Here is a 14,751-nt window from a genome sequence, read left to right on the forward strand (position 1 = left end):
ATGCTGTGGAAAGGTGCATGTATTTCCCTGCACTAGAAGCTAGTGCAGGCTGTACTGCGGGAGTGAAAACTCTGCACACTGACCCACAGGGTCACGTGCAACAAATGCACATTTTTTTTCTTAAGTAGCAAAGTACTCCGTACTCCGTAACTACTTCGTATATAGAAAAGCACACCAAATCGCCTCCTTCTTTGACGGGCGAACATCGTTGTATCTTTAAAGCCGAAGAGGGAGCCTAGGACAAACAGTCTACGGTGTTCCGTGCACCAACGCGCAACCTTTTTTTACGAGTCAAGTCTGGCAGAAAGATATATACGCTGTACTTAAAAATAGAAAGGCGCGTATATAAGATGACGCCAATCACTCCGTCGAAAGGACCAAAACGCTTGTTCTTCACTTTCCTTTGCTTAAAAGATGCTTTTTAACCGTTGCATACTTGTGAAACCACATCATCTATCTTCAAAAGGGAAAGCGTACTAGACGTTTTAGGTACCGATCTTGGCAGGAGTTAAGACACGCGTATGATTGCAAAATATTTTGTATATAAACTCTTGTACGGAGTACGACGTCTCTGTCTAGTTTAACTCTTTACTCTCTTGCCTTTGCACCAAGACTAGCCGCTACGATGCCAGGATTGTTCTTTTCTCGTCTCAGCCTCCTATTTTTAGGTCTCACTGCCGGCAGCGAACTTGTTCATGCCGGTAGGCCCGTGGATAGCCATCATCACCGAGCTCATTCTGCTTTCCACCACCCTTCTTTGTCGAACTGGCAAGTACAAGGAAATAATAACGCAACTTCTCTCTCCCGTCGAGACTATACGTGTGGACCTGGAAGTAGGTTTTCAAAAAACTGCTCGTTCTTGAGTGTTCCCACATGTACGAATGCGCTAACGTATAGACCCGTGCACAAACGGGGCTTGCTGTGGCGGTAAGGTCTACAAGGCAGCATGATATTTCAATCTAACGGTTCACTGATTCACTGTATGTCGCTTACTAAATAGGAAGCGGTTTCTGTGGTTATGGCGATGCCTACTGCGGTGCTAGTTGTGTAAGCAACTGCGGTGCTGTGGCCGAGTGTGGACAGTATGCCGACCCTGGGAACAAGCTTTGTCCTCTGAATGTTTGGTACTTGATCTGTTATCATAGGATTTGGGAGTTTCATGCAAATACTAAACAAGCGACTTTTCTCTTTGTTGTATTAGCTGCTCTGAATTTGGGTTCTGCGGCACAACAGAAGGTAAGCTGCCGTTCCCCAAATTTGAAGAGTGCATCCTAACCGCAGGTTTTGTCATTAGATTTTTGCAATGATAAGTGCCAGTCGAACTGTAAACTAGATGTTTCTCCTCCATCTGGATCCCCGTCTGGAGAGGCCTTATCAAAAGGTAGTCCGGCTATCTGCCTCCGTCCTGTAGCACCGAGTTGATTTATCTTCCTCTAGTTATTGGTTACTACGAGGCCTGGAACGATGTCTCCAAATGCAAGCAAACAAAAGCCTCTGACTTGCCTGGTATGTAACTCGCTTCCCTTCTTTCGTGAACTGTCTTCATTCGCTAACGACTCTAGTTGACGCTCTTACGCACATAAACTATGCATTTGCCTACATCGACCCTACTAGCTTCCTCATTACCACCATGGACAGCACCGTCCCAGCCTCTGTGTTCGATGACCTCGCCAACCTTAAGGCGGCCAAGCCCGATCTCAAGATCTTCGTCAGTATCGGTGGTTGGACCTTTTCCGACAACGGTACGACAACTCAGCCTGTCTTTGGCAACATTGCTAAGAGCGCTGCAAACCGCCAGACCTTCGCCGACAATGCATTAAGGTTCCTAAATAAGTATGGTTTTGACGGTGTGGACATAGATTGGTAAGGACCCTATATCGTTCCGTGTTTCGTTGTCTTCGCTTTTCGTTTTCCCTTTCTATGTTCTGACCAGTCTTAGGGAGTATCCTGGCGCCCCTGATCGCGGTGGATCCAAAGAAGACACAGAAAACTATGTATCGATGCTAAAGACACTCCGGGAGACCTTTGACAACTCCGGTGCTAATCTCGACATTAAATTCACTGCGCCATCATCCTATTGGTATCTACAGTGGTTTGACGTACCCGGCCTTCTCAAGTATGCAGACTGGGTGAACCTTGTACGTCTTTACCAGTGCACTATTATTTCTTTTCCCTCACCCAAACTTCAAAAGCGCAAAAGCCCAAGCTGATAACATGAAATCGTTATGCTAGATGACATACGACCTTCATGGCGTGTGGGACAGTACAAATCCGATGTAAGAAATTGAATGGCCTCTGTTTGAGTGATGGCAACTGACAGGTTCTTTTTCTTTTGACAAGTGGCTCTATTGTTCAAGCCCACACGAATTTGACTGAAATCAAACTGGCCGTCGAGTTACTATGGCGTGTGAACGTCAGGCCATCTCAAGTTGTCATGGGCTTCGGCTTCTATGGCCGTGCCTTTACGCTGGCTGATTCTAGCTGCACCACTATAGGATGTCCGTTTAGTTCTAGTGCAAAGCCTGGACCTTGCACGGCCACTAGCGGCTGTAAGTCTGAAAGAAGCGATATGAGTCTTTGTGCAGTGGGTGTAATTGTAAATGTGCTCACAATACAGATTTGGCGTACTACGAGATCGAAGAAGTTCTGAAAAGCAACAGTGGCGTGGATGTGATCTGGGACAAGGATGCCGCCGCCAAGTACTTTACTTGGGATACAAACCAGTGGATCTCATACGAAGACTCGGACACGTTCAAGCAGAAGGTCGATTGGGCAAACGATGTGGGCATTGGCGGAGCTCTGATCTGGGCCTCCGATCTGGGTGTGTTGTCTGTCCCCAAAAGCCCCGCTTGGAAGACGTCCGACTGACTCCTTCAGACAATTACGAGTGGACGGCACACAAGGCACTGACAGGCAGGACAAATCTCGGGTCTGAGCTGAGCATCAAGGTTTCTGCGCTGAGCACGTCCGTGCCTGCTGATCTCGACTCCTTCTTTGCGCAAGACTGCTTTGTATTTCCCTTTAAGGTGGATCTGGACAACCCCCAGGCATCTAGTTGCGGGTCTGGATACACTAGAGTGGGATATGACAAGGCTGGATGCAAGGGAAAAGATGTGAGTAATTCGCTGCTCCTGTCGGCGATTCTGGATGGGTTGAAAAGAACACTGAGCAACGTCATTTGTAGGGCATCTGCGGAAAGCCAATCTGCTGCAAGACTTCGTCGGCACCCAAGGTATGCAAATGGCGCGGCTTTGGAGGCGACTGGAACGGCCAGTGCCATGCGGGTGAGGTCGAACTCGCGTCGTCCAGCTGGGGCGGCATACCGGGCGAGTCTGGAACCGGGAAGTGCCGCCGTGGTAAGAAGGCGTTTTGCTGCGAGGTTGGCATCTTCAATGCACTGAACTTGGGATGCTACTGGACATCAGGATGGTGAGTGCTTATCAATGAGCCGGATGATTGTCTTCGCTGGTCCGCAATTTCCCCAGCGCTGACACAAGATGCAGCGACAAATCGTGTAAAGCCGACGAACAGAAGATTGCCCACATGTATGACAGCTCCAGATGGTCAACCGTGTTCTGTCATGGGAGCTCGTACTGCTGCCCGGGAATGCACCGGCACCATATACAGACTGCCACTGGGTCGGCAAAAACGACTGCGCCCATAACACATGCGCCAGAACAGAGGTCACGCTGCGCACAAGTGACCGAGGAGACAGCTTCGGTAGCTGCAACTGTACGCCATCCTCTCACCCATCTCGTTTTCTGGCGGCTAAAGCTGGTGTTGATTGATCTAGGGAATCGAAAGAAGGCACTCTGCTGCACGCCAAACCTCGAAACTTTGACAACTATGACGTGCGATGCGGACCTTTGTGCGGATGATTCTTGCGAAACTGACGAGCACGATTATGATGATTATCCAACGAGCGTCTTCGAACGAGCATATGATAACGGCGGTATGTCATCGCTCCGTGTCCGCTCGTACGAGGCAGCCGACGGAAACACTTGGTTCAACTACGATGAGAGCATCGATTTTAATCTGTTGGAAAAGCGTGGGCCCAAAGCTAGACCAGGACAGTCACGGAGTGGTTCATTCATCTTGAACGATATCTTGAAAACAGGTTTTTATGGCGCGCAACTGGCTTGGGAGAGTAGGCCTTATCCCTCAGGCCTCAAAGTGCTCAAAGGCGACGGATCCTCTACACTTTCACTGCCAGGTGGTTATGGGTATGTTTTTCCTAGAACTTCTCCTCTTCCTAATTGTATATTGTACTGCTTTTTGTCTTACGAAACAACCCAAAACAGACTACTGAAGGACACCTGCAGCGCCACTGCAGTATTATTTCAAGAAGCCAAGGACCTCCCCAAAACTGGTTTCCATGCAGAACATTTACGAGAGGTATAACAACAGACTGCTAGTCCGGCTACAGATCTAAACTAACTGGAGCGCAGGTTCAAATGATTCCGAGGTTCCTTCTTTCAACGCTTTTAGGCCAACTTCCAACTGGCGCTCCAATGAAGACTAAGGTTAATATCCAGGCGCTAGTTCAAGGCTGGAACAAGGAATTTGACGTGTCCCTGCCGCGCATCGGCAGCATTGTCACGGACGTCAAAAGCTGGACCAAGCCTTTGACGCCAAACGACCGCGTTTTCGAGGTGGTGAGTTTCGACGGCACTCGTGGAAATACCAGTGTAATATAACACAGGAAACTAATGCAAGGTTTGCAGATTGGATCCTATGCCTACCGCACGGGCATGTCTGTACTACAGGGAAGCGTAAACCAAGTCAAGGGCAATCTCATGGGCCTGGAAAATCCAGTCGACCTCAAGCGGCTCAGTGCAAACCTAGCTAAAATCGCGTCAGGCGCTCCGGAGGCCGAAAAATTGGCTGAACGCATCATGACGGCGCTGCAGTCCACGCCGGCTGTATTCAATTACATAAACGACGCCGGCCTCCAACCCGCATGGCAGGCGTCGACAGACCTGTTGCACAAGCAGCTGGTGTACACGAGTGAATACATTCCCGGGCTGGAAAACCTCTACGACGCGTGGCTTGAGTTTGAGCCGGACTACTACAATGCAGTTGTGAACCATTCTCGCACGTTTCTCATGCTTGCGATGCGCGAAATTAAAAATTATTACGCGAATGGCGGCGATCTCAGCAACCCTTTGATCAACAGAATGTTGTTCCAGATAGCGGGGCTTACTAAGGCAGCGGCCCAGATTGAGCTTCCTAATTTTGTCAAGAGCAACATAAAATGAGCAGGAAAGTGCGAAGAGGGAAGTGGCTTGGTTAGAGTACTGTGCTAACTAATCGGTATGTATATGCTTCGGCATTTACCGACCCTTATGAAATCATCCTACATATGTTGCCGAACAGACTAGGCCAGAGTGAATGTAAAATGAGGTCTTGTGGCGCAGGATGTAAAGAGACAAGTACGGTAATGAACTGATTGCTTACTTAGCAGAACTGCTGGTTGGATTGCTTATGCATATATCTAGAGAGGAGGGTGAAACTCTGCATAGGGTAAGTCCCTGAATAGCCAATCAGGGGCCGCCACTATGTCACGTAACTATATGCTTACTTAACATACGGAGTATACTGTGGATTTCCCCGAGGTCACCTGACTTGACCTCGGCCGCCGAAATTACTAGATAAGACGAAGCCCTGATCTGCGCGCATACTGCGCACAGTCTGGTCTTCAATCAATGAGTCCACCGAACGAAATATCATCACTAGATCTTCTGAAGGCCTTAGAGCTTACTACGATACGTGCAACTGGTCCGGACGAATATCCCACAAGGATTACCGTACGGGTCTTACACTGGTGATCACGCAGAACCTGCGTGACAGACTAGTGGTGCACGGAGTAGAAGCCACAATACTAAGCCCCACCTAATTAGTAGGGGATTTCATGCGCGTCGGCATATCTCGGGAGTATACTCCGTAGAGTACGGAGTACGGAGTAGCAACATATAACAAGATACCATGCTTACCGGGCGCCTATACTTTGATAATAGTGCGCATAGCAAAGATCCATGGCGTGGTGAGCACTTCTTATGTGAAAGAGGGAAGTGTTCTAGTTGAGTATTAGGTGAAGCAGTCTGTATGCGTGTATAGCCTATACTAGGTAAATGTATCTTGCACAACAACGGAATACAGAGTGGTAGACTTTCAAAACAACTCAAACATGTGATTTCTGTACTTTTGTACGATAGTACTTTGTACTCTGTACTCGGGGCAGATTTACAAAAACAAGGAAAAGCAAAAAATAACAAAGAAGAAATACCTGTTGTATAGTGTTTGTAATACCAATTGGTCACGTGGGCCGTGGTATAAATTGGTAACATCTAGAATGCGTAGTGGATGGCTCTGTTTATTTTCTTGCATCCTGCCATTCACTATGCTGAGCAACCGTCTCGTGTTTTGGCACGTGGCCAGAAGAACATGGTTTCCCCCGAGGGCAGTGTTGCAGCCTCCTTCTCTCATCCGTCAGACACGATGTCTCCGCGCCGCCTCGGACAAAGCTGGGCCGAAGAAACCAGAAACATCCACACCCACGCGCCCCTACATAATTGAAATTGCGCCCAATCTGCCATTTCCTAACCACGAACACATCCCGGTCTTGCCATATAAGGATTTTGCCAAATCTGGACTCGAGAGAGATTATTCCACAATCATAGCTCGGCTTACTGCTTCGTGGGGCAAACTTAAGATGGGCTCGCCCTGGGGCTATGTTGTTATCCGCGCCGTCTACGGGCCCGGTACCGACGAACCGTGGCAGCGCATGCTGGAGAAAGTCAAAGAAGACGTGCGCGAAACTTTCGAATACTGCCCCAACGCGGGCATCTTACCTGAACGCCATGTCTTCACGACCATCGAGGATGCGGCGCGACTCGACGGGGCGTCCTCGCACGAGGTCCGCGACGTTTTCATGGAATGGGTTGTCGCCGAGAAGAAGATCTGGGCGAAGCCGCCGGATGTTGACGACGCACATTGCGGCACGCGGTACAACTTTTGCCTGTTTTTTGACGCCGCCTGTCTCAAAAAGATGGAGCATAGTACTTCTCTCCAGGTGAAGCTCCTCTCGAAGAATGCAATGTACCTCGAACCCGATGAGCGCAACTACGAGATCTATCCGGGCTGGGAGGACGGCGAGACAGAGCACGACGAAGAAGACGTTGGGTGGATGTACCTGGTGTTTGAGGGTTACGTCGACTCGTACGCCTCATTGGACGACCCGTCATGGTGGCATGACATGCAAGTAAGGGCCCCTACAGATTCTCAATCGCATAGTGACGTGACATGGAAGAAAGAACTTTGTGCAGTGGACGACTCGTGAGCCGAGAAGATTGTGACCTGCGAGTGAGGTACGGCAGATGGATGCTACAAGTCTGCATAGGCGACACTTGACCAGGTCAAACTTGAGTGTTACCAGCCTTTGAGATAGTAATTGCTCTCTGTGTTTCGTTTATTTGAGTAGGTTTCTGTCCCTTTTATGGGATGCCCAAACCGGATCAAATGCAACACCAATTGGGTATTCGCCCACTATCCTAGAAAAGCCGTTTACTCATCGTCGCCGTCGGGGTCGGGGAAGAAGGTACGGACGCGGCCAGCCTCGACGGTGAGGGCGACGCGAGCACCAAACTCGAACGGGTTGCTCTCGTAGAGCAGCAGGTCGGCCGAGGGAGGGAGGCCGAGGGCGATCTCGACGTTGCGCGACAACAGGTCGACGGCGACGGAGAGGTTGTGGTAGGGGCTAGCGAGCCAGCCGGCCTCCCAGAGGCTGTTGCGCACGTGGTTGTTCGCGTCATCCCAGCTGGCGATGCCGACGATGACGCCTGCATCGAGCAGCACCTGCGGGCCCCAGCGGTCGACCAGCGGCGGCCCCGGCAGGCAGTGCCGGGCGTCCCAGCCGAGCGGCTCGCAGCCCCAGAAAGGTGCCACTAGCACCGGCACGCGTGCTGCCGCCAGCTCGGCTGCCAGCAGGTGCGCCTCAGCGCCGCCGGCGATGACGATGCGGGCAGCCGGCACGGCGCGCTGCAGAGCCACCGCGTGGCCGATCACATCCTTGTTCTGCGTGTGCACGACCACCGGCAGCTCGCCGCGTGCAGCCCGCGCAAACACCGGGTGGGCGCCCACGGAATCCGGCTGGACCAGAAGGTCGTGCAAAGTGCCGATCTGCGCAGAGATGGAGGGCGTCCGGGGGCCTGCGAAGTTATGTCAGCATTATGTAAGATTACATAAGCAACAAGAAAAGAAGCACAGCAACATTCTATTCGTATCACCCACTCTTTCCCTCATGACCAATGGTAAAGTGCAGGGCGACCTGCGAGTCTGATACAGCGTTATCATCGAGCACACTGGTGGCGCCGGGGCGGAAGCGGGCACTGATGCCGTGGAAGAAGCCGTGTGAGAGCGGCGGGGTGACGATGCGGGTGATGCCGGCGCGATGGGCACGGCCGAGATGGAGACCGTCAAACTTGAGCCCATGGCGGGTCTCGGGCGGGTGGTGGGCGGCGTCCCAGTTGTCACCGGTGGCATGACCGTCGGTCGTGGAAGGCTCCTGGACCATCTCGACGAGGCCATGGTGCTTGGTCAGGATAGTGAGGCCGGGAAGCAGGTAACCATCGTGAACATGAACGAGGGGGGCATTCAGGGTGTGGAGGGCTTGAATAGACTCGAAACACACAGCAGAGTCGCCGATGCAGACGAGACGACCATCGCGGATGACAGCCGTCAGGTTGGAGCCGGAGAGGGGAGTTGGCAAGCGGTTTCCGTCGGCGGCGAGGAAGCTAGTCGAGATGCCGTGGATGATGAGATGGGGAGAGCTAAGAGGCATCTGACTTAGGCTATTTAGATGAGGCAGCGGGGTGTTGTGCGTGTCCTGGATGTTCTGGGTATCATGGATGTCGTTCAGCTCGTTCACTTCCACCTCCACCTCCTTCCGGCTCCCCGGAGCACTGCCGACATATGAAAGTGACTCCGTCCAAAGTGAATCGCTCGCCCGCACAGCCGAGCGGCCGTCGATAAACACTTGCAACGGCGCAGCGCCGACACGAAGCGGGTGGCGATCCCAGACGACCACGTCAGCATCGTAGCCGGGCCGCACGTGGCCGACGCGGTGATCCAGGCCCAGCAGACGTGCTGGCACGGCCATGATGGCGGCTAGAGCATGTGTACCGTCCAGGCCAAAGTGGTGGGCAATCTGTGCCTCGTACAGCAGAAACTGGCCGTGGAGTGCCGGATGGTCACGCGTGAGGGCCAGGGGCACACCGCCGGCCGCAACCACGCGTGCCGGGAAGCGCGAGCTGACGCGGTACAGCTCCTTCTTGTCGCCCCAGGAATCGCTAAAGGCGACCAGGGCGATGTCACGGCGCCGCAGCTCGTCCAGCACCACGTCCGCGTGTAGGGCGTGGTGCCAGGCCGTCAGGCCAAAGCCGAACTCGTCCGCGTGGTCCAACGTGGCGAGCAGGTCCTCGGTCTCGTAGCCGTGGGCGTTCACGCGGATGTCACCGCGCAGCACGTCCACCAACGTCTGACGCTCGATCGACGAAGGGTAGGGGCGTGTAGGCGTGTGGGTGGCTGTGTGGGAGGTGTGGTCGAGAGTGTGGCTGTGCATGTGGCTGAGATCGTCACCCGAACGATCACCAGCCTCACTTCCATACGCTCTGCACCAGCGGTCCTGCTCCTGCATCAACGTCCGGGCCTCTTCAAACACCCGGCGCACCCAGAAAGACGAGCCCAGCCGGGTCGAAGGCCCGCCCGGCTGCCCCTGGAACTGCCGCTTCTGGTTCTCGCCCATGGCCATCTTGAGATAGCGTTGTGGCTTGGCCAGCGAGCTGTTGGCCGGCTGCCAGCCGCCGACACCGCTGCCGGCCACGTCCTCCACAAGCATCTCGCGCACCGATGCCGCCCCGCCCTTCATCTTAATCACCACGCCCTCGCCTGAGATCAAGTTCTTGGCCCCCGTCAGGACCAGCGATGTCGTCACGCCACCGCTGGCCACCACGCCAAGCGCCTGGTCCTGCGGCTTCAGACCGTCAATCGCTCGCGCCCATGGCGTCGCTGCCGATGAGATTTCTGTCACGTCCTCCGTCGACCACAGCTGCGGCGTCTCGCGCACGCCCGCGTGCGAGTGCGCGTCCACCAGTCCAGGCGTGACGATGCGGCCATCCAGCTGAACGATCGTGTCTGCCTCTGTGTCAATATCTTCGTCGGCCTCGCTCGTCGGCCGCACGGACACAATCAGGCTTCCTTGCATCGTGATCGTCACGCCCGCCGTCTCCGTCCCGTCTCCGTCTAGCAGCGTGGCATTGCGCAGAACCGTGCGCTTTCCTGGCTGCAGCTGCGCCAGCCGAGCTTCCGCCAACCCGTAGTCCACTACCGGTCGCTGCCCGTTGCGCTCGCACTGCGCCAGCCCGTATGCCAGCTCCTCGGGCGAGATGGGCAGCTGTCCGGCCACTGGTGCGCTGCCATCATGGCGAGATGTCCCGATCGGCAGCGTCAGCCACTGGCTCGCTAGAAGCAGTGTCGTTGCTCCGGCCAACAGGCACGTCCACAGAAATCGGCTCTCCAGCCGCACAAGTGCCATTGCAATCCGTCGCTGGCGTGGCTGCCGCTGCAGCCAGACTTTAGGCTTTCCGACTATGCTGTCCATTTTGTGTGTATCATGGTACGTCTCTACGGAACTAAGAACGAATCGCAGTCGTAGGATATTGACCCTCAGCTTACACTGCTGCTCGCTTTGGAATTTCCCAATTTAGACTCGCATCGGCTGGCCCACATGGCCCTCCCTGATAAGCAGGACCCATTGTAAACACTGGTCGCGAAACAGAGTGGGCCGGCTCCCTTCTAGACTGAAGACTGACACGATACTTCACTATGAATGCAATCCCATGTAAGGAAACGGACTAAGCAATAGCGGGTGACCTATACGAGCAAGACTGAGACATAAATCGTCTTGCAACAAGACCGTCTTTCACACTCTCGCTAAGTGATTCAGGCATTTCTCAGAAGTTGATTACTCTCCTTGCGGTGAGTCTTTTTGCCGATTCTTCAATATCAATCTTAATCCTTTCGTCTTGAAGGCTGTCCTTCAAGTTTTCGATGTACTAAGCCAGCAGAAGAAAAACTTCACCAAGAGAGGTGTGCGTGTCTGCGGGGTTTTGTGGAAGCGTATGCCGCGGTCTTGAAAACAAGGGGAGTAATTTCTGTTTCGTCTATGTAGTGTCTTTGCAGGAGTGAGCAACGTCTAAAATTCGTAACAAAATGCCAGCCTACCCGTGGCAGCGATGTTTATCGAGTCCGCGGGGGTACTGATGCGAAAAAAGCTAACTGATCGGTGACCATCTCCGGATGACGTGGCCGACGGCGGCAAAACGTTGAAGGACTGGGATCGATGATCAGAACAACAAACAGGAAAAGACTGCCTCGACGGCTTGGGGGAAAACGTGCTTGATTTCACTAAGTCTACCCTTCAGAGGAGGGGGTGGACGGATTCTGAATTCCGTCTGAAACAACGCCACCATCGTAGACCACTCCCGGTTCGCCGTTGACAAACCCCAAATACCATTCTTCTCTAGCAGGCCCTTGAAGCCCGACACGGAAACAAACCTTCCGTGTCTGTTCCTTGACCACGTCGGTCTGTCCATCACACATCCTCACAATATAATTGTCAATGTCTTCGAGGTACTCATCTGGGTCTTCACCCCGTCTCCCTCCTGCAAAGGTCCCGCGAAAGTCCGACATGCTGGCCTTTTCCCGGTCTACTGGCTCAAATGTCACGGTGTCACCTGATACACTGCTTCTCGATCCCTTTTTTCCGCTCGCCCTCTCTTCTCCTTCAGATGTATGTTCGTCTGTGTACTGCGTAGTACTTATAAAACCTTCCTCCAAGCTCGCCAGCAAGTCTGCCCAATGTTGTAATTGCCACAGGCGTGACCTTTCGTCTTCTACTTGGTTCTCCAGTGTGTGCTCTTGTCCCGGACGGTCAAACTCTGTCATTCAGAAGAAGGGTAACTTTCGATGTGTTTTGGTCAGTCAATGTAATGGGAAAATGGAAAGTAGAGAAGCAAAGGGTACGACAGCAGGGAAAACGACTTGGATCCCTGCCTGGATCGCCAACGTCCTCGGGGCAACAACCAACCACATAGATGCGTACATTGGCAGTGGAAAAGAGATGAAATTGCCATCCTAAGCTAAGACCATACAATTGATAGAAAGATTGCTGCAATTTCATCCCGTACAGCAGTGAATCTAGTGTTTCGTGTGTGCCTATATTCTTGTGTTATGTGACAGCTTGTACATGCAAAGGCATTAGTTAAAGCATCGTTTGTGGCGCCTCCCTTGCACTATAACTCACTGGACCGATGTGCTGGATGAGTATGCTGGATGAGTACGTAGACGTCTACGCGTCCGTTCATTACTAATACAGTCTTGTTATATAATAGTTTTCTTCACTTTACTACTTCCCGTCGTTTGTCCTTACCAATTCGATCAATGCAGCGGCAACAAGAATGGCTAGAAATGGTTCAAGAACGCAAGCGGGGCATATATTGCCTCTCTATACTCCCAAAAGGCGAGCCCTGGAAACATCAAAGAAAATACGCTTTGATGATTCCGGTAATCCATGCTGTCTAGAACCACGTGGGAAGAGAACTTCCAAGGTGCACAAGGATTAACCAAACGTTGCCCAGAAGTTCTCTAACCTCCATACAGATACTGTAGATCTGTGGCTGTGTCCATTTGTTATAAATCTATATGTACAGCTTAGCCCTATGCCCTCGACCCCTACATCATGTACCGGAACACGAGTTTCTGTTGCTTGTCTGTCAGGTCGAGGAACTCGTCGTTGGTCCCGGCTGGTGGCGTCGGCTGCACAGCTGCTAGCCGGTCGCGCCGTTTGTTCTCCCATATGAGGTAGAAGCGCAGCAGTGTGCAGAGCACAATGTTGAGCCCGAAACAGATGAAGGCGGCGCGGAAGGCAGTCTCGTAGGCCGGTGCCTCCTTTGTCAGGAACAGCTGCGGTGCCACCACCTGGCCGACGCAGAAGGCGACGTAGCACATCGATGACGCAGTGGCCTTCTTAGTGTAGCCAGCAAAGTTGCTAGAGACCAGCGACATGGTCAGCGTTCCGACGATGCCGTGAGTCTGAACGATGTAGTATGAGCCCAGAAGGCCGTTGCGGTTCGACCGCGGCAGGGTGTAGAGCAAAACGGCGCCGATGAGGGCGGGGATCTGGCAGCCTGTGGTCCGTTAGTGGGAGATGACACGTATAAGAAAGGGAAACGGTAAGAGAATACAAAGAAACGCGAAAATGGCTCACCAACTACCAGCCACAGACGGGCGTTGCGGAAGTAGCGCGTCATGAAGCCGCCGAACAGGATGCAGATGGCCTGGATGATGCCGAGCGGACAGAGCAGCAGGGTAGAGTAGAGCCGACTGAAGCCGAAGCCCTTGACGACGATGCTGCCAAAGGAGCCGACGCCGCCGGCCGGGATGTCGTCGAGAAAGAAGGTGGCGACGAGGACCCAGACCTGGACGTCTAGCATGCACTCGACGAACTGCGACCACTTCCAGGTGTGGTTCTCGATCGTGGTGCGGTTGGCGCGCACGCGCTCGACGGCCATGGCACGCTCGCGCGGCGTCAGCCAGCGGGCCGTCATGGGCGAGTCGGGCAGGTAGAAGAGCAGGAAGCTGCCAAAGACGATAGTGACGGACCCAAAGATGAGGAAGAAGAAGCCCCAGCTGGGCACGCTGGTGCGGTGGATGTGGGCGATGCCGTAGCCCAGCAGACCGCCAAACACCTGACCGATCGAGTTGCCCAGATACCAGAACGTGATGCGCAGCGGCTGCTCCTCGCGCGTCCACCACTGCGACGAGATCACGATGAAGGCCGGGTTGATGCACGACTCCAGACAGCCCAGGATGGCCCGGATCACCATCAGGCTGGCAAACGAGCGCGACGCCGCCATCGTCATCAGCACACCGCCCCACAGGATCGTGGCACAGCCGACAAAGCGGCCGATGGGAAACCGGACGATCAGCCGGGCGACAAACGGTTGCGAGACGAGGTAGGCTGCTTAGTCAGCATGGCAGAGGAGACAGGAGACTGGGGGACACGGCGACTGACTGAGGTAGAAGACCGAGCCGGAAGCCCAGCTGTACTGCTTGCCCCTCAGGTGCTGTCTTGATCAGCTGCTGGCCAGGGTCACGGAGCAGAGGGAAAGGCGCATACATTGTCCGTGATGAGGCCAAAGTTGGCAGAGTAAGACATGGTGTTCTTGTCCATGAAGTTGAGCGTGTACGTGATGAGCATCTGACCTGTCAGCGGACGTGAACCAATCGACCAGCTGTGGTCTCCGTTCCGTTTCGACGTACCAGTGGAACTAGACGCAGGTCGATCTTGCGCAGCAGCCGCTTGTACTCGGCGTCGCTGATGGGTCCGGCATGGTTCTCTTTGGCGAACTCGTAGGCGTTGTCGACGGCCTCGAGGCCGTGGGATGGCACCTCGAGCACGTCCTTTTCCACACTGACGGCCGCGGCGAGGCCCATGGTCTTCTCCATCTTTTCAGCCATGGTGGGCAGAGAGCTGTCTGTAAATGGGAGAGGACAAGATGAGGAGGGAAGAAGAGTCGAGAAGGACCGAGCAGAATCGGCCTGGCGATCACTCGATATTAAAGGAGAAACAAGGCAGCGCTGGCTAAGGCAGACAGGAGGAAAGACCGCTCTAGCACGAGCAGACACGGAAGA

General features: G+C 53.6%; 4 protein-coding genes across 4 annotated transcripts; 1 reads left to right on the forward strand and 3 right to left on the reverse strand.

Annotated features, from left to right (window-relative positions):
- Positions 1-1,630: 1,630 nt before the first annotated feature.
- On the forward strand, positions 1,631-7,339 carry CMQ_7016 (chitinase; the record flags this gene model as incomplete). Its single annotated transcript, XM_014320702.1, has 14 exons — positions 1,631-1,863; positions 1,940-2,138; positions 2,233-2,276; positions 2,341-2,549; positions 2,618-2,821; positions 2,878-3,113; positions 3,185-3,429; positions 3,504-3,545; positions 3,677-3,732; positions 3,794-4,223; positions 4,427-4,655; positions 4,725-5,081; positions 6,713-7,261; positions 7,310-7,339. 14 exons carry the CDS (start codon positions 1,631-1,633, stop codon positions 7,337-7,339), a joined length of 3,063 nt encoding a protein of 1,020 aa, XP_014176177.1.
- Positions 6,751-6,994, reverse strand: CMQ_6678 (uncharacterized protein; the record flags this gene model as incomplete). The annotated part of the gene is made up of 2 exons (XM_014320364.1): positions 6,751-6,787; positions 6,852-6,994. 2 exons carry the CDS (start codon positions 6,992-6,994, stop codon positions 6,751-6,753), a joined length of 180 nt encoding a protein of 59 aa, XP_014175839.1.
- A 224-nt stretch (positions 7,340-7,563) lies between the features above and the next one.
- On the reverse strand, positions 7,564-10,657 carry CMQ_6523 (carbohydrate esterase family 9 protein; the record flags this gene model as incomplete). Its single annotated transcript, XM_014320209.1, has 2 exons — positions 7,564-8,207; positions 8,290-10,657. The coding sequence occupies 2 exons, from the start codon at positions 10,655-10,657 to the stop codon at positions 7,564-7,566; spliced, it is 3,012 nt and encodes a 1,003-aa protein (XP_014175684.1).
- Positions 10,658-12,789: 2,132 nt separating this feature from the next.
- CMQ_6910 (major facilitator superfamily transporter allantoate) lies at positions 12,790-14,577 on the reverse strand (the record flags this gene model as incomplete). The annotated part of the gene is made up of 5 exons (XM_014320596.1): positions 12,790-13,244; positions 13,325-14,077; positions 14,132-14,183; positions 14,237-14,317; positions 14,380-14,577. The coding sequence occupies 5 exons, from the start codon at positions 14,575-14,577 to the stop codon at positions 12,790-12,792; spliced, it is 1,539 nt and encodes a 512-aa protein (XP_014176071.1).
- Between the last annotated feature and the right edge of the window lie 174 nt (positions 14,578-14,751).

This window comes from Grosmannia clavigera, assembly GCF_000143105.1.
Source record: "Grosmannia clavigera kw1407 unplaced genomic scaffold GCSC_108, whole genome shotgun sequence".
Classification (NCBI taxonomy): domain Eukaryota; kingdom Fungi; phylum Ascomycota; class Sordariomycetes; order Ophiostomatales; family Ophiostomataceae; genus Leptographium; species Leptographium clavigerum.